The sequence below is a fragment of the Vulpes vulpes genome, chromosome 2 (genome assembly GCF_048418805.1).
Source record: "Vulpes vulpes isolate BD-2025 chromosome 2, VulVul3, whole genome shotgun sequence".
NCBI lineage: Eukaryota > Metazoa > Chordata > Mammalia > Carnivora > Canidae > Vulpes > Vulpes vulpes.
In genome coordinates, this window is record NC_132781.1 from 97,961,107 (window position 1) to 97,982,471 (window position 21,365).

The 21,365-nt window shown below is 46.7% G+C and overlaps 1 protein-coding gene across 1 annotated transcript in view; it reads right to left on the minus strand.

Moving 5' to 3' along the window:
* NEBL (nebulette) overlaps nucleotides 1–19,606 on the minus strand; it is a 341,032-nt gene extending 321,426 nt beyond the window's left edge. Inside the window, exons 1-2 of the mRNA XM_072749363.1 lie at nucleotides 19,396–19,606; nucleotides 17,611–17,705 (exon numbers count right to left, since the gene is read on the minus strand). Coding sequence (XP_072605464.1) covers nucleotides 17,611–17,705; nucleotides 19,396–19,464 — 164 coding nt within the window. The 5' untranslated portion in view covers nucleotides 19,465–19,606. The remainder of the gene's footprint in view (nucleotides 1–17,610; nucleotides 17,706–19,395) is intronic.
* Nucleotides 19,607–21,365: the final 1,759 nt, after the last annotated feature.

Genomic DNA, 21,365 nt, shown 5'->3' on the forward strand with positions numbered 1-21,365 from the left:
AAGTATATACAGAAATATAATGTAAGTCTTTGCAGCATAAAAGATGCAGAGCTGCATTTATATCTGTTAAATGATGCATCGTGTAATAAGGTCACATAAAATGGAAGCAGGATAGGAAATTCATAATGAGCATACACCTGAATATGTTTTTCAGAAATGTTTCACCTTCTTCAGAGTTTTTGAGAGATGTTTACTAAACATTGACTTAATGATGAAGAGAACAATCCCCCAGTTCAGAAGGCCTTATGTTATTAATACCACACAGAAAATAAATATTCTTTAAAGCAAGCACTAGAGTCAAACTTAGAGAGTGAGCCCTAATGTAAACGAGCCATAACACTAAATTTTCCTCTCTGTCTTCTGCACTCATGGGCTTCCACAGCACCTGTGTGTTTAGAAACTCATAATATAAAAGAATACGAAAGAAAAAGCACAACTCACAACGTTACTCAAAATGTTAAAGAAGAAGAATGTTATGTTCATTTTCCTCAACATCATAAAACAAATCTTCACAGCTAAGAGTCTCTACTATGTTCACCATGAGGAATTTTGAAAATGCATTCCAATTTGACAAATATACACAAGAACTTCTGAAATCTTGAGGACTGTGCCTGTAAAAATTTAACTGTTCGGCTTTAAAATTCACACCCGCAAGGCAAGTAATCCCTGCATTGCTCAGGCTCAAACAATGGCTACATTTGGGAGGTAAACCAGAACAGCACTGCCCAGTTCTGGAGAGAAGAAAATGGACTAAGCACACCTTGGTAAGGTACCCCTGGGGGTCTTTCCTGCTCCCCCATCTAGAGGGCTGTGCCTTGCTCTTTATAAACACTCATTTTATCCTTTCCTCTCACACTGAATGTCTCTGCAGAGATTAAGCCCCACTGCATGATGCAGACAGAGATGGAGTGAGCCCAGCCTTTGCTGTCTCCCAAAAGTCAGATAAGTAATTGCGCTATAGTTTCAGGCAGAAATCCCAGAAATCCTATTTGAGAACAAAGATTTTTAGAAAAATTTAAAATGTCCATCATACCACAAGGCTGAATTTCTAGCTACTTCAGTGGTAAAAACAGAAAGGACCAGTAGATACTAGAGGGAAAATAAGATCCAGGGTCATTCATTTATTTGGGGGGAAGGGCAAGAGGGAGGTTAAAATAGTGTAAGTGGGGAGAAGTAGTTTTGTCCTTTTTTTCTTAAGGTCCAAAGAGATTCCCATCTGGCATCCTATCGATAGTGTTATAAGCACCGTGCCAAAAAGCAGTTATGTATGAGTGGACAAAGAGTTATCAAAAAATTAATTCAAGATGGAAACATCAATGGTACTTGGAGACATTCAAAGTTAAACTCTGATTATGAGGAAGACAGAGGAGGCATGTGTTTGGGATTTGTTTTCAAAGTCGGGGGCGGGGCAGGAGTGCAAGGGTGGAGGAGAAACACTATTTTTCAAAGTATGCATGAACTCAATTGGTGGGTAAGATTTCTATCTGGTATTAAAGTTCACCTGAAAGAATAGCCTACCCAGAGAGTGTATACACTGAAAACAAACCAGGACCAACATGAGCCTTATCACAGGATCCACCTGCGCAGTGAGTGTGTACCATTCCTTGAGGCAGCCCAACACTTCCATATAAATGCCAGTGCTGCAAAAGTTAAGTCTACTCAACTAATTCTTGAGACACAGATAAAATTCTCCCTTACTTTATAAAATAATAGAAGAAAGGAAAGCCATCTAAGTAAGTTTCATGATAAAATTAATAATTAAATTCTGAAATTGAAATATAAATCCTAAATCATGGAACTATTGCGATTATAAATCTCCATACCAGAATCTTTCAACTGTACTAGAGCCTAGGTCACAGTCATGAGATTTTTTTTTTCGCCTTCTTTAAAATAAAGTGAGAGGAACTGTGTCATTTTCTATGAAGTTTGAAGCCATATTTCTTCTGGCATTTTCCATTTGAAAATGAAATTCATTTCCCTATAAATATTTTAATGCCATTCTCCTATGAGCAGGAATAATCCATCAGAGAACAATTCTATAATTGTTTCCAAAGCTCACGATGCATATAATGTCACAAAGTAAAGGTCCTGGTTGGGAGAACAGATTATTATTAAACCTTGAAAATAATAGTGAGGTCTTGAGAACATACTCATCAAATGAAGAAACAGACTCAGGTAATTCAAATGCAGATTAAACGAAATGCCTGCAGGGGAGGGGGAAAGAGAACACACTCGCTATAAATTTCATTTATGAAAATTAACTGCATTGAGTGCCCTTCTAAAAATTCAAAGTTCACAATGTCTGTATCTCCCTTCTTCTATACCTTTGGAAAAATAAGGCTAATTTTGCTTTGCTTGACTTTTGTTAGCAAATCTGTTATGGGTTGGTTAATTGTGCCCCTCCTCCCCAACCCCACCCCTCCCCCAAAAAAAAGGATATGGTGAAGGCCTAACCACTAGGGCCTCAGAATGTGGCCATATGTGGAGGCAGAATCAGGTTAAAATGAGGTCATGAGGGTGGGCTCTCATCCAATATGACTGCTGTCCTTATAAAAAGGGGAAGTCTGGACACACAGAGGGAAAATGATGTGAGAAGACACAGGAAGAAAGTAACCGCCTAGAAGCAAGAAGAGAGGCCTGAAACAGATCCATCCTCACAGCCCCCAGAAGAAACCAATCCGCAGACACCTTAATTTCAGACTTCTAGTCCCCAGAACTGTGAGAAGATCCATTTCTTTCTGTTAGGTAAGCCACCCAGTTTGTGGTCCTCTGCACAGCAGGCCTGGCAAACTAGTACAGAAGCTATGAGGACGTTTTATTTTGATCCTCACAAACCATCTCTGTACCTACCCATAGGAAAATTTTGCCAGGAACTAATGTCAAATTTATTAGGCTGTAATTTCTACAATCTGTCCCTTCTTCCACTTTCTAAAACTTGGGATATTTTCCCATCTCCAAAATGCCCAGCGCTCTCTTTTGCAGATAAGTTCTCAAAGAGAATGGGCAATAATGAATATAACAAATGCTCAAACACAGTATCAATCCTGAGTCAGTGAGCTACATGGATTATCTCATTTATCCTTAGAGTTGCCAGAAGAGGCAATATGTACTACTGCTCTCATCAACAGAGCACAGCCTCCTCCTTTTGCAGATGAAATAATTGACACATAAGTATCAGTTTACAGACAAGGGAACCCAGGCACAGTGAAGTGAAGTAACTAAACCCCTTAGCCCCCCAACCCCCATCCCACCACCACATCCTCTCTGTGGCTCAGGGCCATGGCTCCCAGGCTTCAGTTCCAGGGTGTCCTCAGGTCCCTGAGGTGTCATTAATCTGGATCTAGAAATTCAAACATTTTTTAGTTTCACGTTGAAAGGCTTGGTGTCTTCTTACTATTGGTTCTCCTAAGATTTAAATTCTTTTTGATATTTGCAAATCCTGTCTAGGTTTTTTTTTTTTTTTTTAACTCAAGAGAGACATGGAAAAAGAGGCAGAAACATAGGCAGAGGGAGAAGCAGGCTCCCCATGGAGAGCCTCATGTGAGACTCAATCCCAGGACCCCAGGATCACAACCTGAACCAAAGGCAGACGCTCAACCACTGAGCCACCCACGCATCCCAAACCTTTTGTAGTTTTAAATAGCTTCTTCTCAGTTGAAAGGATGAAAGCTAACTAGTAACCGAATAACTGTACTTCCTTCTTTGTCATCTCTTATTATCACTCCATCTTTCCCAAGCCATGGTTCACCTTTTCTCTTGGAATATAAATGTGCTTATAACTTGTCTTTAGAGTGTTTTACAAGCCTTTGCACACATTACCCGTTAGCTTTTAAAAAAAAAAAAAAGATTTATTTCTCTATTTGAGAGAGAGAGAGAGTACAAACAGGAGGGGCAGGAGAGAGGGAGAGAGAGAATCTTTTTTTTTTCTTTTTTCTTTTTTTAAAGATTTTATTTATTTATTCATGAGAGTGACACAGAGAGAGAGAGAGAGAGAGAGAGAGAGAGGCAGAGACACAGACAGAGGAGAAGCAGGCTCCATGCAGGGAGCCTGATGTGGGACTCGATCCCGGGACTCTAGGATCACACCCTAGGCCGAAGGCAGGCGCCAAACCGCTGAGCCACCCAGGGATCCCCGAGAGAGAGAATCTTAAGCAGGCTCCATGCCCAGCAAGGAGCCCAATACAGGGCTCGATCTCACAACCCTGAGATCACAACCTGAGCAGAAACCAAGAGTCAGACACTTGACTGTGTGTGCCAGCCAGGTACTCCAACCATTAGCTTTCTCAATCCCATTCTTATTTTTCGTGCATTCTGGAATGCTCAGTTTTTTCATCTTTTAAAAGACATGTAGTACTAATCAAAGCTCAGAAAGCCCCCAGGAGACGCCCTACATGGTTTTTTCTTTTTTTTTTTAATATTTTACTTATTTATTCATGAGAGACAGAGAGAGAGAGAGAGAGGCAGAGACACAGGCAGAGACAGAAGCAAGCTATATGCAGGGAGCCCGACGTGGGACTCGATCCGGAGTCTTCAGGATCAGGCCCTGCGCTGAAGGTGGCGCTAAACCTCTGAGCCACCCAGGGATCCCCTCCTACATGGCTTTTTTGGTTTGGGGTTTGGTTGTTTTAAGAGGCATTCCCCTTTCCTCATTCACGGAAATAACACATTTTCAATCAGAACTTTATTTTTCAAAGTCCTCTGCCAACTTTCTTTTTATTCCTTCTTTCCTTTCCCCAGTAAATCACATAAAGGCCAGCTGCAAGCCAAGGATCCTTGTGGTCACCGGGTATACTGGCTCCGGCCTCACAGAGTTTCTCAGAAGCTAAGGCTCCCCGCACATGCTCAGCCCCTCTGGCTTCGCACACAGTGGGTCACCAAGTTTTCCTAAAGTTGGCCGTGTGGAGTGACAAGCACTCCTCCTTTCACTCCAAGGCAACAGAGACCACTTGTTCCCAAGTCCTCACAACTGCTGCATCACCAACCAGTCCTTCCTTATTTTCCACATGAAGTCCAAAGCAGCTTGAAAACAGTGAAATTGTAAACAAAACCAAAGCAAAAAAAAAATCAACTGATACTCTCTTTTCAACTTTCAGCAGCTGTCTCATTAAAGCCTCCCTTCCCCGCTGCAACTTGCCTCTGTGCCAAAGTGTAAACACGTTGAGAAATCTTTGGTTGTATCCCCCCATCTGCCCGCAGAGGTGCCACTTCCACTTCTCCTTCATTTCATCTCAGCCCCCATGTTCTCCATCATTTTTCCACCTTCAAGGTTATTTCTTTCTATACATGGATCCACCTATTTGACATGTTTCTTTTTTAGCACAGCAAGCCTCCCCACTGCCAGAATTTCATTATCAGCCTCTCCCCCACACACACTGCTGACATTGCTGGATCTCAGGAACCTCCCTTAGCGTCTCTGCTTTGGCACAGACAGGTGAGGTCATCGGTGCTCCCCTGTCGGTCCCTTCTGAAGAAGACTTGATCCTTCCCCCATTTGGATACTTCTTTTATGTTACCACCTGTTTTCTCCTGCTAGGGAATTAATTTTTAAATCCTGAGTAGCAATCTCTCCTCACCCACCACTGAAGGATGCCAGTTAGGAGTCAAATGAAGGACTGCTCCCATTCACAATAAATGTGCTTTTAAAGCCAATCCACGCATGTTTATTCAGTGTCTGTTATACACTCATCACTGTATAAAGAAAAAACAATATGCTTTTCTTTCAACATCTGTCAAGCTGCCATTATAGAGGACACTTCCTGGGCAACAGCCCCCATGTACAAATTACAAGTGCTTGCACTGACCACTCACCCCTCAGGTACATATGACACAAGGGATGCACAAATAAACCAGCTTCCTGACTCCTGGCCAATTAAACCTGGCATTACATAACTGCCATTTAAAAAAAAAAAAAAAAAACCACAGAGGCAAGCCCTCTAAACAAGATTTTCCTTCTTTAGCAGCCTCTGAGGAAGAACAGTTCTAATATGGTGTTTCTATTCCTGACAGGAATAACCCTTAATTATTATGTGCCTTAAGCATCTAGAAATTTTTAAATAGAATTTCACTTAATGTTAGGAAAATCAGACAACTACGTCAGTGGCAACAGAAAAGACTTTAAACAGAGAGAGAGAGAAAGAGAGAGCTGGCATGGGGGAGAGAACGGGGGAAGCAACAGAGATCTTGATGAGTTGCTCTTGAAGTTCTGGAAATCTGGGAGAAAAGACAGAGCACTGGAGCAAGTCACCAAAGAAAATTAAATTCTTCCATAAGAGAATAGAAAGACTTGTTGCTGAGCGGGAATTAACGTATTAATCCCCGATTACATTTCATTTCAGTAAATAAATAAGTCATACTTATTTCCAGAGGGGAAAAAAAAAAGATGGAAATGCAAATGAATATGCACATGGTCTGATGTCTGAACACAGCGTTCACTTCTGAGACCCTGAAAAACAGAGTTGTCACAAAGTGATTTTTACAAAGTTCCTCTGTAGACATTACTCCCATCATCCTTTGTTCAGTAGCATGTCAGTGGCCAATAATCCAGCAATCAATGTCGCTATTTCACCTAAACTCTCTAGTGGTAGCTGCTGTTCATGTATATTATGGGCCCAAGCATGGCCAGCTCCAGCTGGAACCACCAAAGGGATCCTCTTGGAAAGAAGTCCACCCCCTCTTGTGCAGTCGGCTCTGCCAGCTAGGGGTGCCTGCAGGTGAGCCGTACTGCTCAGACAGCCGTCGGGGCTCACCGCATTCCCAGCAGAGCTAGCTGGGAAGGCAACTTACTGAGCACACAGTAGGTGCTCGAGTATACCAAGGCAATCGGGACCATTCCTGCTCTCAAAAATGTAATCTGCTGTTGGAAAGACTTGCTTATTGATGAAAAGCAAATCTAGAGAGCTGTAGATCCTCCCACATACCTCCTGCATGCAGTCAGCAAATGGTGTGCAAATCTTACCCAACTTCTATCCACTGACTAAATAGATATGGTGGGTTTTAGATCATCATTCTTGCCATAGTGGGACAGGAAGGTTCATGATGTGAAAGAGCAATACTGTGTCAACAGTTCAACCAGCCTATCTGGAAAGGACACAGAGGAGCACACCTGTTGTATAATAAAGAATTTGACCAGCATTTGTCCCCACTTCCTGGGACATACTTTAAATAGTTGGAATTTCCCAAGTTGGTGGAAATATCTTTGTTATTCACTAGGCCCTTGATCCATACATGCATTATACTAACAAGATGACTGGCCACTCCAAAAATCATGTGATTAGAGGGTTGGGGCTTTCAGTCAGGCAGTATCAGTGGCCCTCCTCCAGAAAGGGGAGGAGGATTAGAGATTGAATAATCATCCTGGCCAATAAGTAAGTCATCAGGTCTGTGTAATGAAATGTCAATAAAAACTCTGGACGCCAAAGCTTGGTGGGGATTCTTAGCTGGTGAACACATCAACGCGCCCACAGGGAGACACATCCTGACTCCACAGGGCAAGGGCAAGAGAATTCCATGTCCAGGACTCTCTCTCACTTCACCCTATTATGTGTATGCTCATTTGGCTGGCCCAGGTTTGTATCCTTTAGGATAAAACAATCATCTTAAGTATTGCACTTTTCTGAGCTCTTTGAGTCATTCTAGCTAATTCGCTAATTGCGGGAACTCCCCAAATTTGTAGCCAGCTGGTCAGAAGCATGGGTAGCCTTGGGACTCCTGAACTTGCAGCTGGCATCTCTCTTGTTGAAGACTGCACCCTGAACTTGTGGAGCTGACACTAATTCCGGGTGGTTTGTGTCAGAGTTGCACTGCATCATTGCAACACCCATTCTCAATTCCTTAAACAGAGGCCAGAAATAATACCTTGAAGAAGTCAAGCTCTTGCAGCTGACCTGGCCTCCCCAACTCCCACACCACCTCCACCCCAGGCTGTGAACTTCTATGGTCCACTCTCAGCGGGAAACTGCCTCCAATGGGTAGACACATACAGCCACAGTACAAGGTAGGCCTTCTGATAAGTGATATAACTGAGAGTCCAGTGATTGAGTGAGAGATTCAGGATGGCTTCACAAGGGCTGTCACAGCTGTGTACCTAAAGATGAAAGTAACTTTAAAAGAGGGGAGGACAGGAAGGCATAAAAACAGCAAGAGTAAAGGGTCAGATCATGTGTCGAGTTTCGTAACAATGGAAACTGTACCTTTTATTAACTCCTTGCTGTGTGCCTGAAACTGTGCTAAACTTATTATTTGGATACTCCAATGAATCCTTCATCCTAGTCTATTATTATACCCATTTTACAGATGAGGACACTGAGACTTAGCTGAAGAAACTTGATGAAGGCACCAGGCAAGCAGCCCAGTGTGACCAGAGAGGAGGAGGGGAGACAGGGGTGAGCAGAGGAAGGTAGATGATGAAGAACTTCAAGGTATCTCTGTCAGAAACCCAATCTTTTTTTTCTGTGGGCAATGGGGAACCATCAGAGGTGTTAGTACAAGGGAGTAATGTCACCAGAGCCATGATTTCAAGAGGTAAGTATGATGGCAGGAAAAGCCTTCAAAAAGAGAAAGACTGGAACAGGGAGACCAGTTAGGGGACACTGATCAGATCAATGGCCAAGTATGGTAAGAGAGACTGGGCAGGGGCAAGGACTGAGGGAATGAATACAGGGCCAGGATGAGGGTGAGAGAGGGGTGGAGGACAACAGAGATGCTTAAGGCTCCGGCACATGTATGGTGGGAAGAGTAGCCAGGAGAGGATAATACAGACATCCAAACATAACATCAAAAACACATCTGTTCATCCAATGTGTCTTTCCGCACTGACATGTGTGCTTACTACATTGGTCTTAATGCTCCTGCACGTTGCCTGAGTTGGTGGAGGTCACGTTCTTGATCAATTAATGGATAATGAAGTCACATTTAAAGACCAAATTCAATGCTGGTGGGCATCTGTCTAAGTCCACACCCCAAACCTCTGGCCCTCAGCTGAGCACAGCTATCCCATTTCCCCACGCTCCCTGTGGCTGACCTGCTCCTGTCTTTGATGGATAATGAGCATCAGGGGATCTAATCAAGGATTTTTGTCGAAATGGCTTCTTAGACTGCTGAGCTGAAGCACAAGTATAGCAGACCACCAGTCTGCCTATCGATCTGACGCTATTCAAAAATACACACGTCGAACTAGTTTTCTTCTAGCTCCTCCTAGGATTCAATGGGAATGAGTCAACAGAGTGTGAAAAAATAAACAGAAGTTGAACACAAAGCAACTCCCTCAAGGACGTGGCAAAGAAAAATGCACAGATGACTACAGATAAAATTAATAATATGTTTCCAGTACTGGAACAATCCTCGCTGTTCAAACCCGGGCCTTCTCACAAGTTCCTGTTTTCTGGTTCTGTCCATGCCCCATACCTCAGTTCGACAAGAAAGGCTGCACAATGTTTTATTCACTAGCAGAACTTCAGAATCAGTAATAATGCTTTCACTACGCCTGTGAAATGTTCTGGGTACTCCGCTCATAAATATTACTCTAGACCCCACTTCTCACACTGCTACAAGCCTAGGGCTTTTAGTAACACTGAGTATAGAACAGAAACAGAAAGGAAAAGAAATTCAACGTTCTGTTCCTCTAAAGGAGGAGTTTGGAGGGGCCTCAGGCTCTGGAGAAGGAGGGTGTCCTGTGGGGGGATGTCTGCTTCTCTCTCACTCCTGACATCCCCAGGAACCACTCTTCCTTTGTAAAGCACTCCTCTGAAAACGTTTAAAGAAGACATACCAAAATGCACCTTTCCACCGGCCCCTGACACATAATCAATATCCCCTTAAGCACACACATCTATATCTTGCATTAACCTTGCATTTCACCATGATTTAGGAGATATTTGCTGTGCTTCATCTCCAAATCTTTTCTCATCTGACATCATTCCATAATAAATACATCATCATAAAGAGACTACACACTGAAGGCGCCTTTCACAAATACTTTTTTTTTCTTTTAGGATTTATTTATATCAGAGAGAGAGTAGGGTGGGGAGGGGCAGAGGGAGAGGGAGAGAGAATCTTAAGCAGACAGTCCCAAGGAGCCCAACCTGGGGCTCAACCTCACAACCCTGAGATCACAACCTGAGGAGAAACCAAGAGGTTGGACGCTTAACTGACTAAGCCACCCAGGAACCCTTTTCTTAAACATTTTTAAATGTAACAGAACTCAGCATGTAATGCGTAAATACAGTCTTCTACAATGATTTCTAAAGATAATAAAATTCATGAGATATCATCAATGGTTCAATAAGGTAACTGAGAAGCTGATCACTTTGTATATACACTGGAATCTTTTTGTTTGGTTCAAATAAAATGTCTCCACCCATCACATTCAATCGTCCAATTTTAACAAAAATGCAAACAACAACAACAACAACAACCCTATCATCCTCCCACGTCAGGTCTGTGTCAAGGAGCAAGAAGTTGAATTTTTTTCTATGTAGTATGTAACTAAAAAGTCAGGTAAGGCATATTATAATTGATGCTACCTAGAACTCCTGCAAACCACAATATCCTTCCATAGAAATTGTTACTTTTAACAATGTGACACTTCCCCCTCTCCTTAAGGGGGAAATATGAGACCATTCTTAATTTATAATTAAGGGAAGGGACTCCATTTGCATACCTAATAGGTGTCATTTGATGTGCTAAGGCTTACAAATTATTCCCCCCCCCCCCATTTAATTTCTATAGATCTCCTATTAGGTAGAAATTATTATCTTATTTCCCAGATCATAATTAAACCCAGAAGAAAATAAATGAACATCAATAAGGAATCTTTTAGGGGCACCTTGGTGGCTCAGTGGGTTAAGCGTCTGCCTTTGGCTCAGGTCATGATCCCAGGGTCGGGGATGGAGTCCCGCATCCACTGGGCTCCTTGCTCAGCAGGGAGCCTGCTTCTCCCTCTCCCTCTCCCTTCTGCTCCCTCTGCCTGTGTTCTCTCTGTGTCAAATAAATAAATAAAATCTTTTAAAAAAAAATAAAGAATCTTTTAGAACAATACCAAGTTTTGAAACTGAGCCTGTGAGCAGTGAAGGGAAATCCTACCATGCTCATTATGGCTTGGCAATGGCGAGCCTCGGCAGGGAGACTTCAGCCCTTGGTACTGAGACTCTGTGAAACCTGACCACCACCACCATTCGGGTTCCTCAGAGCCTACTCTCAAGCCAGCTTCTCACATTGCCCCCCTCTGCCTGCCTGCTCCAGAGAAAGTAGGCTGGGCTGCAGCCCTCTCTAGGGAGGCAGGCAGGACTACACCGAGGCAGCATGACCTTCACACTCACTGATGCAGCTAATCTTTATTGAGTGCAAAGTGCCAGGCTCTGGGGATGCAGAGGGAGCAAGACAGATGCCCTCAGAGTCACCCCAAGCTCGAAGAGGGTACAGACAGATAAGCCCACGGTTCCTTCATGGGATGGTGATGGTGGCTCTGATGGCCGAGCTGATTCCTGATAGCGGTGAGGTATGGGAGAGGGTGTGGTTGGCACCCAGAGTGGGAAAGCCATGGCTATCTGAATTCATGAACTCTGTGCACACAGGGAAGTCCTCATCAGCAACTTTCAGTGCTCTCCGATGTGGGGGGGGGGGGGGGGGGGGCATTAAGAATATGGAACTAAACTAGTATTTCTCAAATTTTTTTGACCACCACTTCCAGGAAAAATATTTGTTTATGTCATGATCCAATACACTCTGTACACACACAACTGGGAAAAAATGTTTACCAAAACAATACATATTTCCCTAGTCAGATGCACTCTGATATGCTTGACCTCTCTCTCTCTCTCTCTCTCTCTCTCTCTCTCTCTAAGTTATGGCTATAACTCTCTAATGGGTAGCAATCCGCAGTGTGAAAAACATTGGTATAAATCTTGTAATAGGCACAACTATTATGTCTTTTATATACTTCCTCTTCTCCCTCTACCCTCTTTTTCCTCCTCATTTCTCAAAAAAGTAAGGGTGGGGGGCGCCTGGGTGGCTCAGTCCATTGAGCATCTGCCTTTGGCTCAGATCATGATCTCAGGGTCCTGAGATCAAGCCCCACATTAGGCTTCCTGCTCAGCAGGGAGTCTGCTTTTTCCTCTGCCTCTGCCACTCATGCTCTCTCTCAAATAAATAAGAATAATTTTTTTTAAAAAAGTACCACTGAGGAAATAAAAACTACTGTTTACTGCAGGTCTGCTACAGGCCAGAAACTGCTGGAACCTTGCCGTGCATGGTCTCCTTAGTCCCACACAGCCCTGTAAGGGTAAGCATCGCCATTCCCATTTTACAGATGAAGACACTGAAGCTAAGAGATCAAGTCACTTGCTCAGCAGAAGATGATGGAGCCAGGATTCAAATCCAGTTCTGTCTTGCTTCAAAGCTCCAATTACACCAGAGCGCCTTTCATGAAAAGTTCTTAATTAAAGCTAACTTAATAGCAAGAATTTCATAAGTCCCCTTGAGACAACTCAAGCCCTTGGAGGGTCATAGAACCGAGTTTGAGAGGTCCAAAAGGAGATAAGGGAAATACATGGTGGAAAAACTCTCAGGTTTAAAGTCAATCTCCTCCCGTGTCCTCAGAGCACCCCTTCGCAAAAGACATTAGCCAGGACTGACCAGAAGAGAAATGGTAAGTGAGAGCTAGTGGTGCACTGGCCTAGATAATCACCCTCAAGACAGGCTGGCTGAGTGGCACTGGCCCTTCTGGGTGGCTCATAATGAGCAGCATCTAGCTCAGCATCTCCCCAGCTATAGATAGTCAATAAGTATTCACAAGACGAACGCTAACACAGGCAGAGCGAAAGTAAACACGGCGCACAGCTCCTACTGTTTTATTTTTAACATCGCCCAAAATCGTGTTAAGTGAAACTATTTGCTGAGAGGGAATCTTATTTGGAAAGATAGTTAAACATATTGAGCACAGATATTTGTGTTCTTTCAGCCCCATATTTAAAGATACATTTGACACAGACACAAGGTATATCAAATGTGGGCAGACGGGACAAATTCTCAGCCCCCAAGAGATTTCTGCACAAGTGATGACTTGGGGGAAATTATTGCCAAGGTCCTGCTTGCATCGGGGTATCCCTGGGTGGCTCAGCAGTTTAGCACCGCCTTCGGCCCAGGGCATGATCCTGGAGTCCCGAGATCGAGTTCCACATCGGGCTCCCTGCATGGAGCCTGCTTCTCCCTCCGCCTGTGTCTCTGCCTCTCTCCCTCTCTGTGTGTCTCTCATGAATAAATAAAGAAAATCTTCAAAAAAAAAAAAAAAAAAACTACTGCATCATTAACAGGGCCCTCCCCTGACCTAAAAATAACTAGGCCTTTGGTGCCAGTACATTAACTGGCCAGTCATTGACATTGCTATTTCTAAGCTATAATATACCTCAGAAAATATGAAGAAATGACATGTTCTTTACAAACACGTAATAAATGCAATTTTGACTTTCATGCATGATAAGTTAAATAATTTATTTGTCAAATGGTCTTGGGGTTTATATTCTTTGGGTGGCTTGTTGGGTAGTTTAACTTGGCATATAAATTCACATACAAATACGAGGTATGTTTGTTGTCTAATCATCTAGTGTTATTTTCTCAACATCTCTTAGCAAAAAAAAAAAAAAATATATATATATATATATATATATATATATATTGCCTAGTCCCCTTTTCTTTGCAAGTTCTATGATGAAAAAAAATCCTGAATGTGCTAAGGAATCCACGGCCTGCTTATGAAACATAAAGGCTATGAAAACATGGCATGTATTCAAGTAGGCTGGTTTGTTTTTAAATATTTTAACAGTGTGCACTATCACATTAGGAGCTAAATGTGTGTTATGCCCATCTTACATCTACTGTGTAATACACTTTGATCATTCTATCAAAAGATCAAAATTTAAATATTATGCAAATTATATTTTATACGTGTTCTCCTTTGCATGAAATCAAACAGAAAACTTGTTTCTTCTCTAAACACATGAGAATATAAACAAGCAACATATTTAAAGCGAAGAAAATACTCACTACTTCATCCCATTAAAAAAAATGCCCCCAGGTATCAATTAAAATAAAAAGCTTTTATGTTTTCTTAAAATAAACTTAAACGCCTGTTTATCCTTTCAAATTTTTAAACATATTCTTAATATTTATTTTAAAGGTTCTTGTTAATTACGTTTTTTCATAAGAAATGCTATGTAATTCCTCTTCATGGAAACTCTGACAAATTATGTAAATCAACAGAAATGAAATTAAATATTGAATAACTCCAATAATCAAAAAAAGTTGTTTTCACAGCAACTAAATGTAAAGCATGAACCTTAACTGGATCCTGGGTTAAAAAGAAAAAAGCAGGGATCCCTGGGTGGCGCAGCGGTTTGGCGCCTGCCTTTGGCCCAGGGCGCGATCCTAGAGACCTGGGATTGAATCCCACGTCGGGCTCCCGGTGCATGGAGCCTGCTTCTCCCTCTGCCTATGTCTCTGCCTCTCTCTCTCTCTCTGTGACTATCATAAATAAATGTTAAAAATTAAAAAAGAAAAAGAAAGAAAAAAGCAGCTATAAAAGACATTCTTAGGACAATGGGAGAAATGTGAAAATAGACAGGATTTTCAATATTTTGAAATTTTGGTTAACTTTCCTACACGTGACAATGGGTTTATGACTCTAAGAAAAATCCTTATTCTTAGTACAAGGGTGATGCGCTTGTTTTCAGGGATGAAATATCCACATATGAAACTAACTTGATGCATGAAACTGACGAATGGTCTGACAATAATAAATATATTTGTGTATTAGAACTAAATAGAAATATGAAGCCAATGTGGCAAAATGTTAGTAACAGTGGGATTTCCGTGGAAGATACACCCAGGTCAATTGTATCATTCTTTCAACCACTTTGTGTATATGAAAATTTTCACAATATCAAGTTGCAAGGCGGAAGAATAGTTACTTTCATCTAAACTGTGGACATACACTGACTCCTGAGCCAAACTGGGTACAGATAAAATATTGTTCTACATGGACACAGAATGTTTCATTTTCGCCTAACAGTATGCTTCAGAGAATCAATTTTCCACCATTGACCCAGAGAAATTATGGCAACCCTTCTGGCCAAGACCACAGGGAGCAACTGAAAGACACGCACCACCTGGATTAGAGCGGAGGCTTCAGAATCCCCAGAGGGTAATCCATGCTGCCCAGCGAGTTTACATGTGCCCTTGGAAAAATAAGGGTTGAGAATAGAGGCCTTCCAGCCTGGAACCTTCACAGCAGACAGAACCTGCAACTTTGCCAGGCTCTGTTTCTGGAGACAGCATATCAAGCTGTGACATGAACTTAAAGCTAAATTAAACAAATTGACACCATCAATTTGAATCATTCACCCACTAAAGCTAGATTTCTGTCTTTTCCCGGTTGCTCTGCTCAATAAAGTGAACCACCAGGTTTCATACGAAGCAAGAAAGCTGAGAGGGTGTCCCCAAAATTCCCCTTAAACCTAATATCAAAGTACTTGAATTCTACAAGAAAGTTTAGAGAGAAAATCTGTTAAGTATTTGATTTAGACATACCCAAAGTATTTAAAATAAGACTCGGGTCTATGAAATAACACAGCAGGATGCTTCCCATCTACAATTAGAGGCCTTTAGGTTTGGGGTCCAAACTCAACAGTTCTGGGCACTAGTTCACTCTTAAGTCAGGGTGCAAGCCAGCCAGCCATGACTTGATGAAAAACCTGATATTCTTTTTTAATTGGGCTGAACTGAAACAGTAAGCACTGAATTTTCAAGTGGCCCCAACCAACCGAACACTCTCTCCTTCGGTTGTACCTCTTTTTTTCTGTCCTTTTATTTTCTGTCCTGTCATTTCTTTCCACCCTAATTCAATTCTTTTTCCTATCTGTATATGTATACAGGTGCATGTATGTGTGTATATAAACACGTACATATAATTAGATATCTATATGTATCATGTCATATTAAACCTAACTGTTCTCTCCTCAATTTCTTTCTCTCCTATCTTTCCTCTTCTCCTCCCGATTCATTCCTCCAGGCCTCCAAGGGCCACCCAAAGGCATTATTACCACCAGGTTAAACTCCAAGAGGAGAATCTTGATGTGGCCCATAAAGCCTGATCGAATCAGACTACGGGCTGGAGTAGTTATGGGAAAATGGTTCACTTTCCTTTAAATTAAAGAGCAATTATCTCATTTATGGGTTGTAGGAGACTTTTTTCCCATCTAGGTACTGCTGACTGCCTTTGATGGCTAGCCAGTCTCTCATGACACAGAAGCAGGAGACCCTGACACTGAAATCTCATTTTTGCTTCATGTTATACTGATAAAAGGTATAGGAGGGTTGAAAAACACTGATGAGTTCAGGCCATAACTAAGAACTTCACTTATCCAAGAAAATCTTGAATTCTGTTCAGTGCCCCATTTGCTGATTTCTTGCAAAGTTCCTAGTCTATCTATACACACTAAGCTAGAACCAACAGATATACAAAGAGATTTTTAAAAAAAAAAAAAAAAAGTTCTTCACCAGAGAGGTATGAGCACACCACTTTTGTTTGCCAAAAATTTACTATCTATGAAAACACAGTCCCATGAGTGAAGTGTCAATTAACCACAGGCCCTCCATCTCCAGAAGACCAGAACAAACCCACTTCAAAAACTCTAGAGAGGATGAGTCTCTGGCAATATTCCAGCCAAGAGGCTAGGGATCCCCTGCCACCTCCATGACCAATAGGCCTGGCCCCTACAGGAGAACCAGTAGAAGGTAGTTCAACAGTCGGGGCCAAGAGCACGTAGCTGAAAACACTCTGGGGTGGACGGATGCTCAAGAAGTGGAGAGGCACATGCCCCAGGGCAGCAAGGTAGGGATTTGGAGCCAATGTTTACCCATCTCCAGATTCCAGGAATGATCTGAGCCCCTTCCTGAGTCTGTAAAGATTAAATGAGTCAGTATGCATAAAGTGCTTACTTAGAACAGGGCCTGGCACATGGTAAGCACCGAATAAACGCTAGCTAATTGCTAGTAGTATAGTCTAAAAGCACGCCTACAGAAAAGCCTGCCAAAAAAAGGTTACCTTCTTTAATCCCCACCACCAGACCTACTACTAACCAGCCAGAAATACCTATCTCTCAAGCCTTCAGTTTCCAGTGAAAGCTCTAGGATCTCTGGAGTGGTCTCGGCTAAGATTAAGTGAGACTCCTTTCCCTAGCAACTAGGTTCAGATATAAAATTGCAATATGGCAACATCATATGATTAAAATGGAAAGCTGACATGTACTTCAGAGCCCACACTTTCTCAGTGTGTAGTTCTGCAGCTTCTAACAAATGTTCCCAGCTCCGCAACACTGTGAACGTCAAAAAACCAACCCGGGCGAAGACATCCACAAATTATCCTACACGTTGAGAAAGACGTAAATGCAATGACCCTTCAAAAACGTACGTGGCCCCAGAGTCTGTGGCATAAACAAGTCATTGGCCACGGCCACACCTGCACGACACCGTGAGTCAGTTCTTCAGAACAGGCAGATCCACTCACTTTCATGTTCTGCTGTGAAGCCACACCTGGCATTCTGTGTTGACAATACTTACGCATTACAATAGGGCTTCTTTTCATAGCCTTTGTAGTTGTTCATGTTGAGAGCCATCTTACAGACCTCACAATGGAAACATCCTTTATGCCAATACTGAAAAAAAAAAATAAATATTTAAAAGTTTAGTACAATGCCAGTGCTTTCCAGGGTGGGTACAGAAAGGAGTTTATTTTTGGTGCACCGCGCTCACCACCCTTATTTGAAAAACACTACAACGCAATGATTGTAGGTAACAGTGGATGTGTTTGCCTACTTTCCCTTAAGTACATAAGGCAGGCAGCTATTAAAATTGAGTCTTAAATGAATCCCCTCCACCAGTACAGACTCAGACGGGAGAGCTGCACGGCTCTATCCCTTCCGCACTTCGGGGAGCGGCTAGAATGGAGTCCTGAACTGGCTGATGGAGAGATGGAGCCTGTGTCGTGGCTTCACAAGGAAGACGAGTCCAGGGCAAAGTGCCTACACACGGTGTCTGTAGCATCTCAATAAACACGCGGCCACCGAAGCCGGGCAACCCGACGGCGCAGGAGGCAGGAGGGCCCCTTGGCCCGCACCCTCCATCCCAGTCCAGGCTCTATAAATTGTGGGAAAGGAGGGCTCAGCCCGGGACGACCCGCGCGACGCCAGGGTGCTCTCCCGACGCGTCTGTACCACCACGCGCGGACCTCCGGGGCCGCCCGGCTGGTTGCGAGGATCGCTGTCCCGGGAGGGTGCAGGGGGCCGGGCTGCAGGGCCAGGGCTGCGGGGGGTCCGGGCTGCGGGGGGTCCGGGCTGCGGGGGTCCGGGCTGCGGGGTCCGGGCTGCGGGGGGCCGGGCTGCGGGGTCCGGGCTGCGGGGGGCCGGGCTGCGGGGTCCGGGCTGCGGGGGGCCGGGCTGCGGGGTCCGGGCTGCGGGGTCCGGGCTGCGGGGTCCGGGCTGCGGGGGTAGGGCTGCGGGGGGCCGGGCTGCGGGGTCCGGGCTGCGGGGTCCGGGCTGCGGGGGTAGGGCTGCGGGGTCCGGGCTGCGGGGGGCCGGGCTGCGGGGCCAGAGCTGCGGGGGGCCGGGCTGCGGGGGCCGGGCTGCGGGCCAGAGCTGCGGGGGGCCGGGCTGCGGGGTCCGGGCTGCGGGGGTAGGGCTGCGGGGGACCGGGCTGTGGGGATCCGGGCTGCGGGGGTAGGGCTGCGGGGTCCGGGCTGCGGGGTCCGGGCTGCGGGGGTAGGGCTGCGGGGTCCGGGCTGCGGGGGTAGGGCTGCGGGGGGCCGGGCTGTGGGGGTCCGGGCTGCGGGGTCCGGGCTGCGGGGTCCGGGCTGCCGGGCAGGGCTGCGGGGCAGGGCTGCGGGGCAGGGCTGCGGGGGGCCGGGCCACAGCGCTTCCTCTGGAACTCCCCAGCCGGGCGCCTGAGCCCCGTGGACCCGGCGGCCGCGCGGATTATCCCCGGCAGTGCCGCAGCGGCCGCCCCGCGCCTAGTAATCATGATTCCCTCCGTCCTCACCGCCGTCGCGGGGGCGCCGGGGCGCGGGGTGGGGGTGCGGGCGGATCCTTGCGCTGCGGAGCGGGGCGGCGGGGGACGGGTGGATCCGGCCGCGGCGTCCCGGACCCGGGCGTCTCCGCAGCAGCCCCGCCGCCGCCGCCGCCGCCGCCCGAACCCCCCCCCCGGGCGTGCTGTCCGATGCCCCCGCGCCCCGCGCCCCGACCACGCTCGCGCCGAGCCCCACTCCTGTCCTCGCGTCCCGGATGCCGAAAGTTGCCGGAGCAGGTGCAGCCGGCGCCCGGAGGTCGGGGCTGGCCGGCGGCCCTCGCTCACCTTATCCAGGCAGTTGACTTTCTCGGTGGGGTACACGACTTTCCCGCAGCGGGCGCACTGGGGGTTCATGGTGGCGGCTCCCAGGGGCGGCGGCTGGGCGGCAGCGGCTGGGGGCTCCGAGGAGCCGCTGTGGCATCCCCCGGCGAGCCCCGCGGCGCCTCGGGGCGGGCGGCAGGGTGCGCGCGGCGGGCGGCGGGGCCGGGGCCGGGGCCGGGGCCGGGGGTGGGGGCCGGGGGTGGGGGTGGGGGTGGGGGTGGGCGCCGGACCCCAGCGAGCCGGGCGCGGGGGGCGGGGGCGGGGGCGGGGGGCGGCCGCGCTCGCGGGCCCCGGCTCGGCTCGGCTCGGCTCCGGCTCGGGCTCCGCGCCGCTCGCTCTGCGTCGCTCGCGCTCCAGGTACCGGTGACTCAGGCACTGGCTCCCGCCCCTCGCGCGCGCCCGCCCGCTCCCCCGCCTCGCCGCCGCCGCCGCCGCCGCGCAGGCCAAACCCACCGGCGCGCCCGGCCCCAGTGGCAGGGGACGAGCACGGCGGGCACCGGCGGGGGGAGGCGGGGGCGACCCGGCGAGCGACGCAGGCCGCCGCGGGCTGCAGCCGGGAGGCCTGGGAGCCCGCCTGGGAGCCGGCCTGGGAGCCGGCCTGGGAGCCGCCTGCGCGGCAGCCGCAGCCGGGGGCGGCCAGGCGGGCGGCGGGGGGCGGCGGGGGGCGGCGGGGGGCGGCGGGGGGCGCCCTGCCCCGCGCGCTCCCCGCCCCGCCCCGCCCCGCCCTGCCCTGCCCCGCCGCGCAGGGCCGCCGCCCCCCTGGCCGAGCCTGTCCCGGCCGCGCGCAGCCACGCGCTGGGGCCCGGGAGCCGCGACCCCCGGAGGGACCCCGGGGCTCAGGTCCCCGCGGCGCCACGCGCTGTGTCGCGCCGCCGGCGGGGGCGACCTCGGGGGACAGCGGGCCCCGCGCGCCCGCCTGAGGTCAGACCCTGCTGTCTCCCGGCTCCCGGCCCCTGCACTTTTTCCATCTGCTCGTGGGGAACGGGTGCTCGTTTTAGGGCCTGTCCAGCCTTTCTGGGTTAATGATCGGTCAGCATCCATATTACTGTGCGTGCACACTGTATATTTTTACAATCAAACACCACCGAATCTACGAAAAGTTCTTCACTTGCATGAAGGGAGGCAATGACAGACTCGTGGTCCTAACCAGCAGGTGCAGAAAAATCAAGCTCAAGGTTGAGGGTAGGATGAAACCGAACGGAGCAGGGATCAGGTTTGAGGTCTAATAAGATCTCAGGTTATTGGGCTCGCTTTATAAAAGGTAGCAAACCGGAGCTACGCCGTCTGAGGTCATAGCCCAAGCCTGCCATTTACTAGTCCTGTGACTTTGGGCCAGTACTTAGCATCTCTACCCCTCAGTTTTCTAATCTACAAAATGGGGATAACTTGGCGCTACAGAAACAGCGCCTGCCCTCCTGTGAGCATTAAATGAGTCAGCAGTTCTGAAGTGCTTCAATCTGCCTGCCTCTTGGTAAACACTACAGAAGTGTCAACTAGGATTATCATAGGTTGAGTATAACAAATAAGCAAACACATTCTCTCGCTAGCACACAGATTAAGACCCGGTAATGCCACATAGCAGCTACTGTGACAAATATTTCTGTCGTTTTTTTTTTTAAGTCATAACCGTAGCTGTGCATGAAAAAAGAGAACTATTGATTTCTGAGCCTCTTCGGCAGTCTGCGCTGATGAAATCTCATTTGTAATGATGCTGTGCTGTTTGACTTTTCAAGAGATAATTTCTTAAAAGAGATTCACCAATGCAAGAGTCTTTGAACTACCCATTGCCCTGCTCACAAATCCCCCTCAAAGGCAAATAAAACAGTAATTTGCTGTCAGAGAGGATAAGTTGTCATTTTAAAACACCTCAGAGCTTATTCGAGATGCCTGAGACCATGGATGAGCCTGGAGGATTTTATGCTAAGTGAAATAAG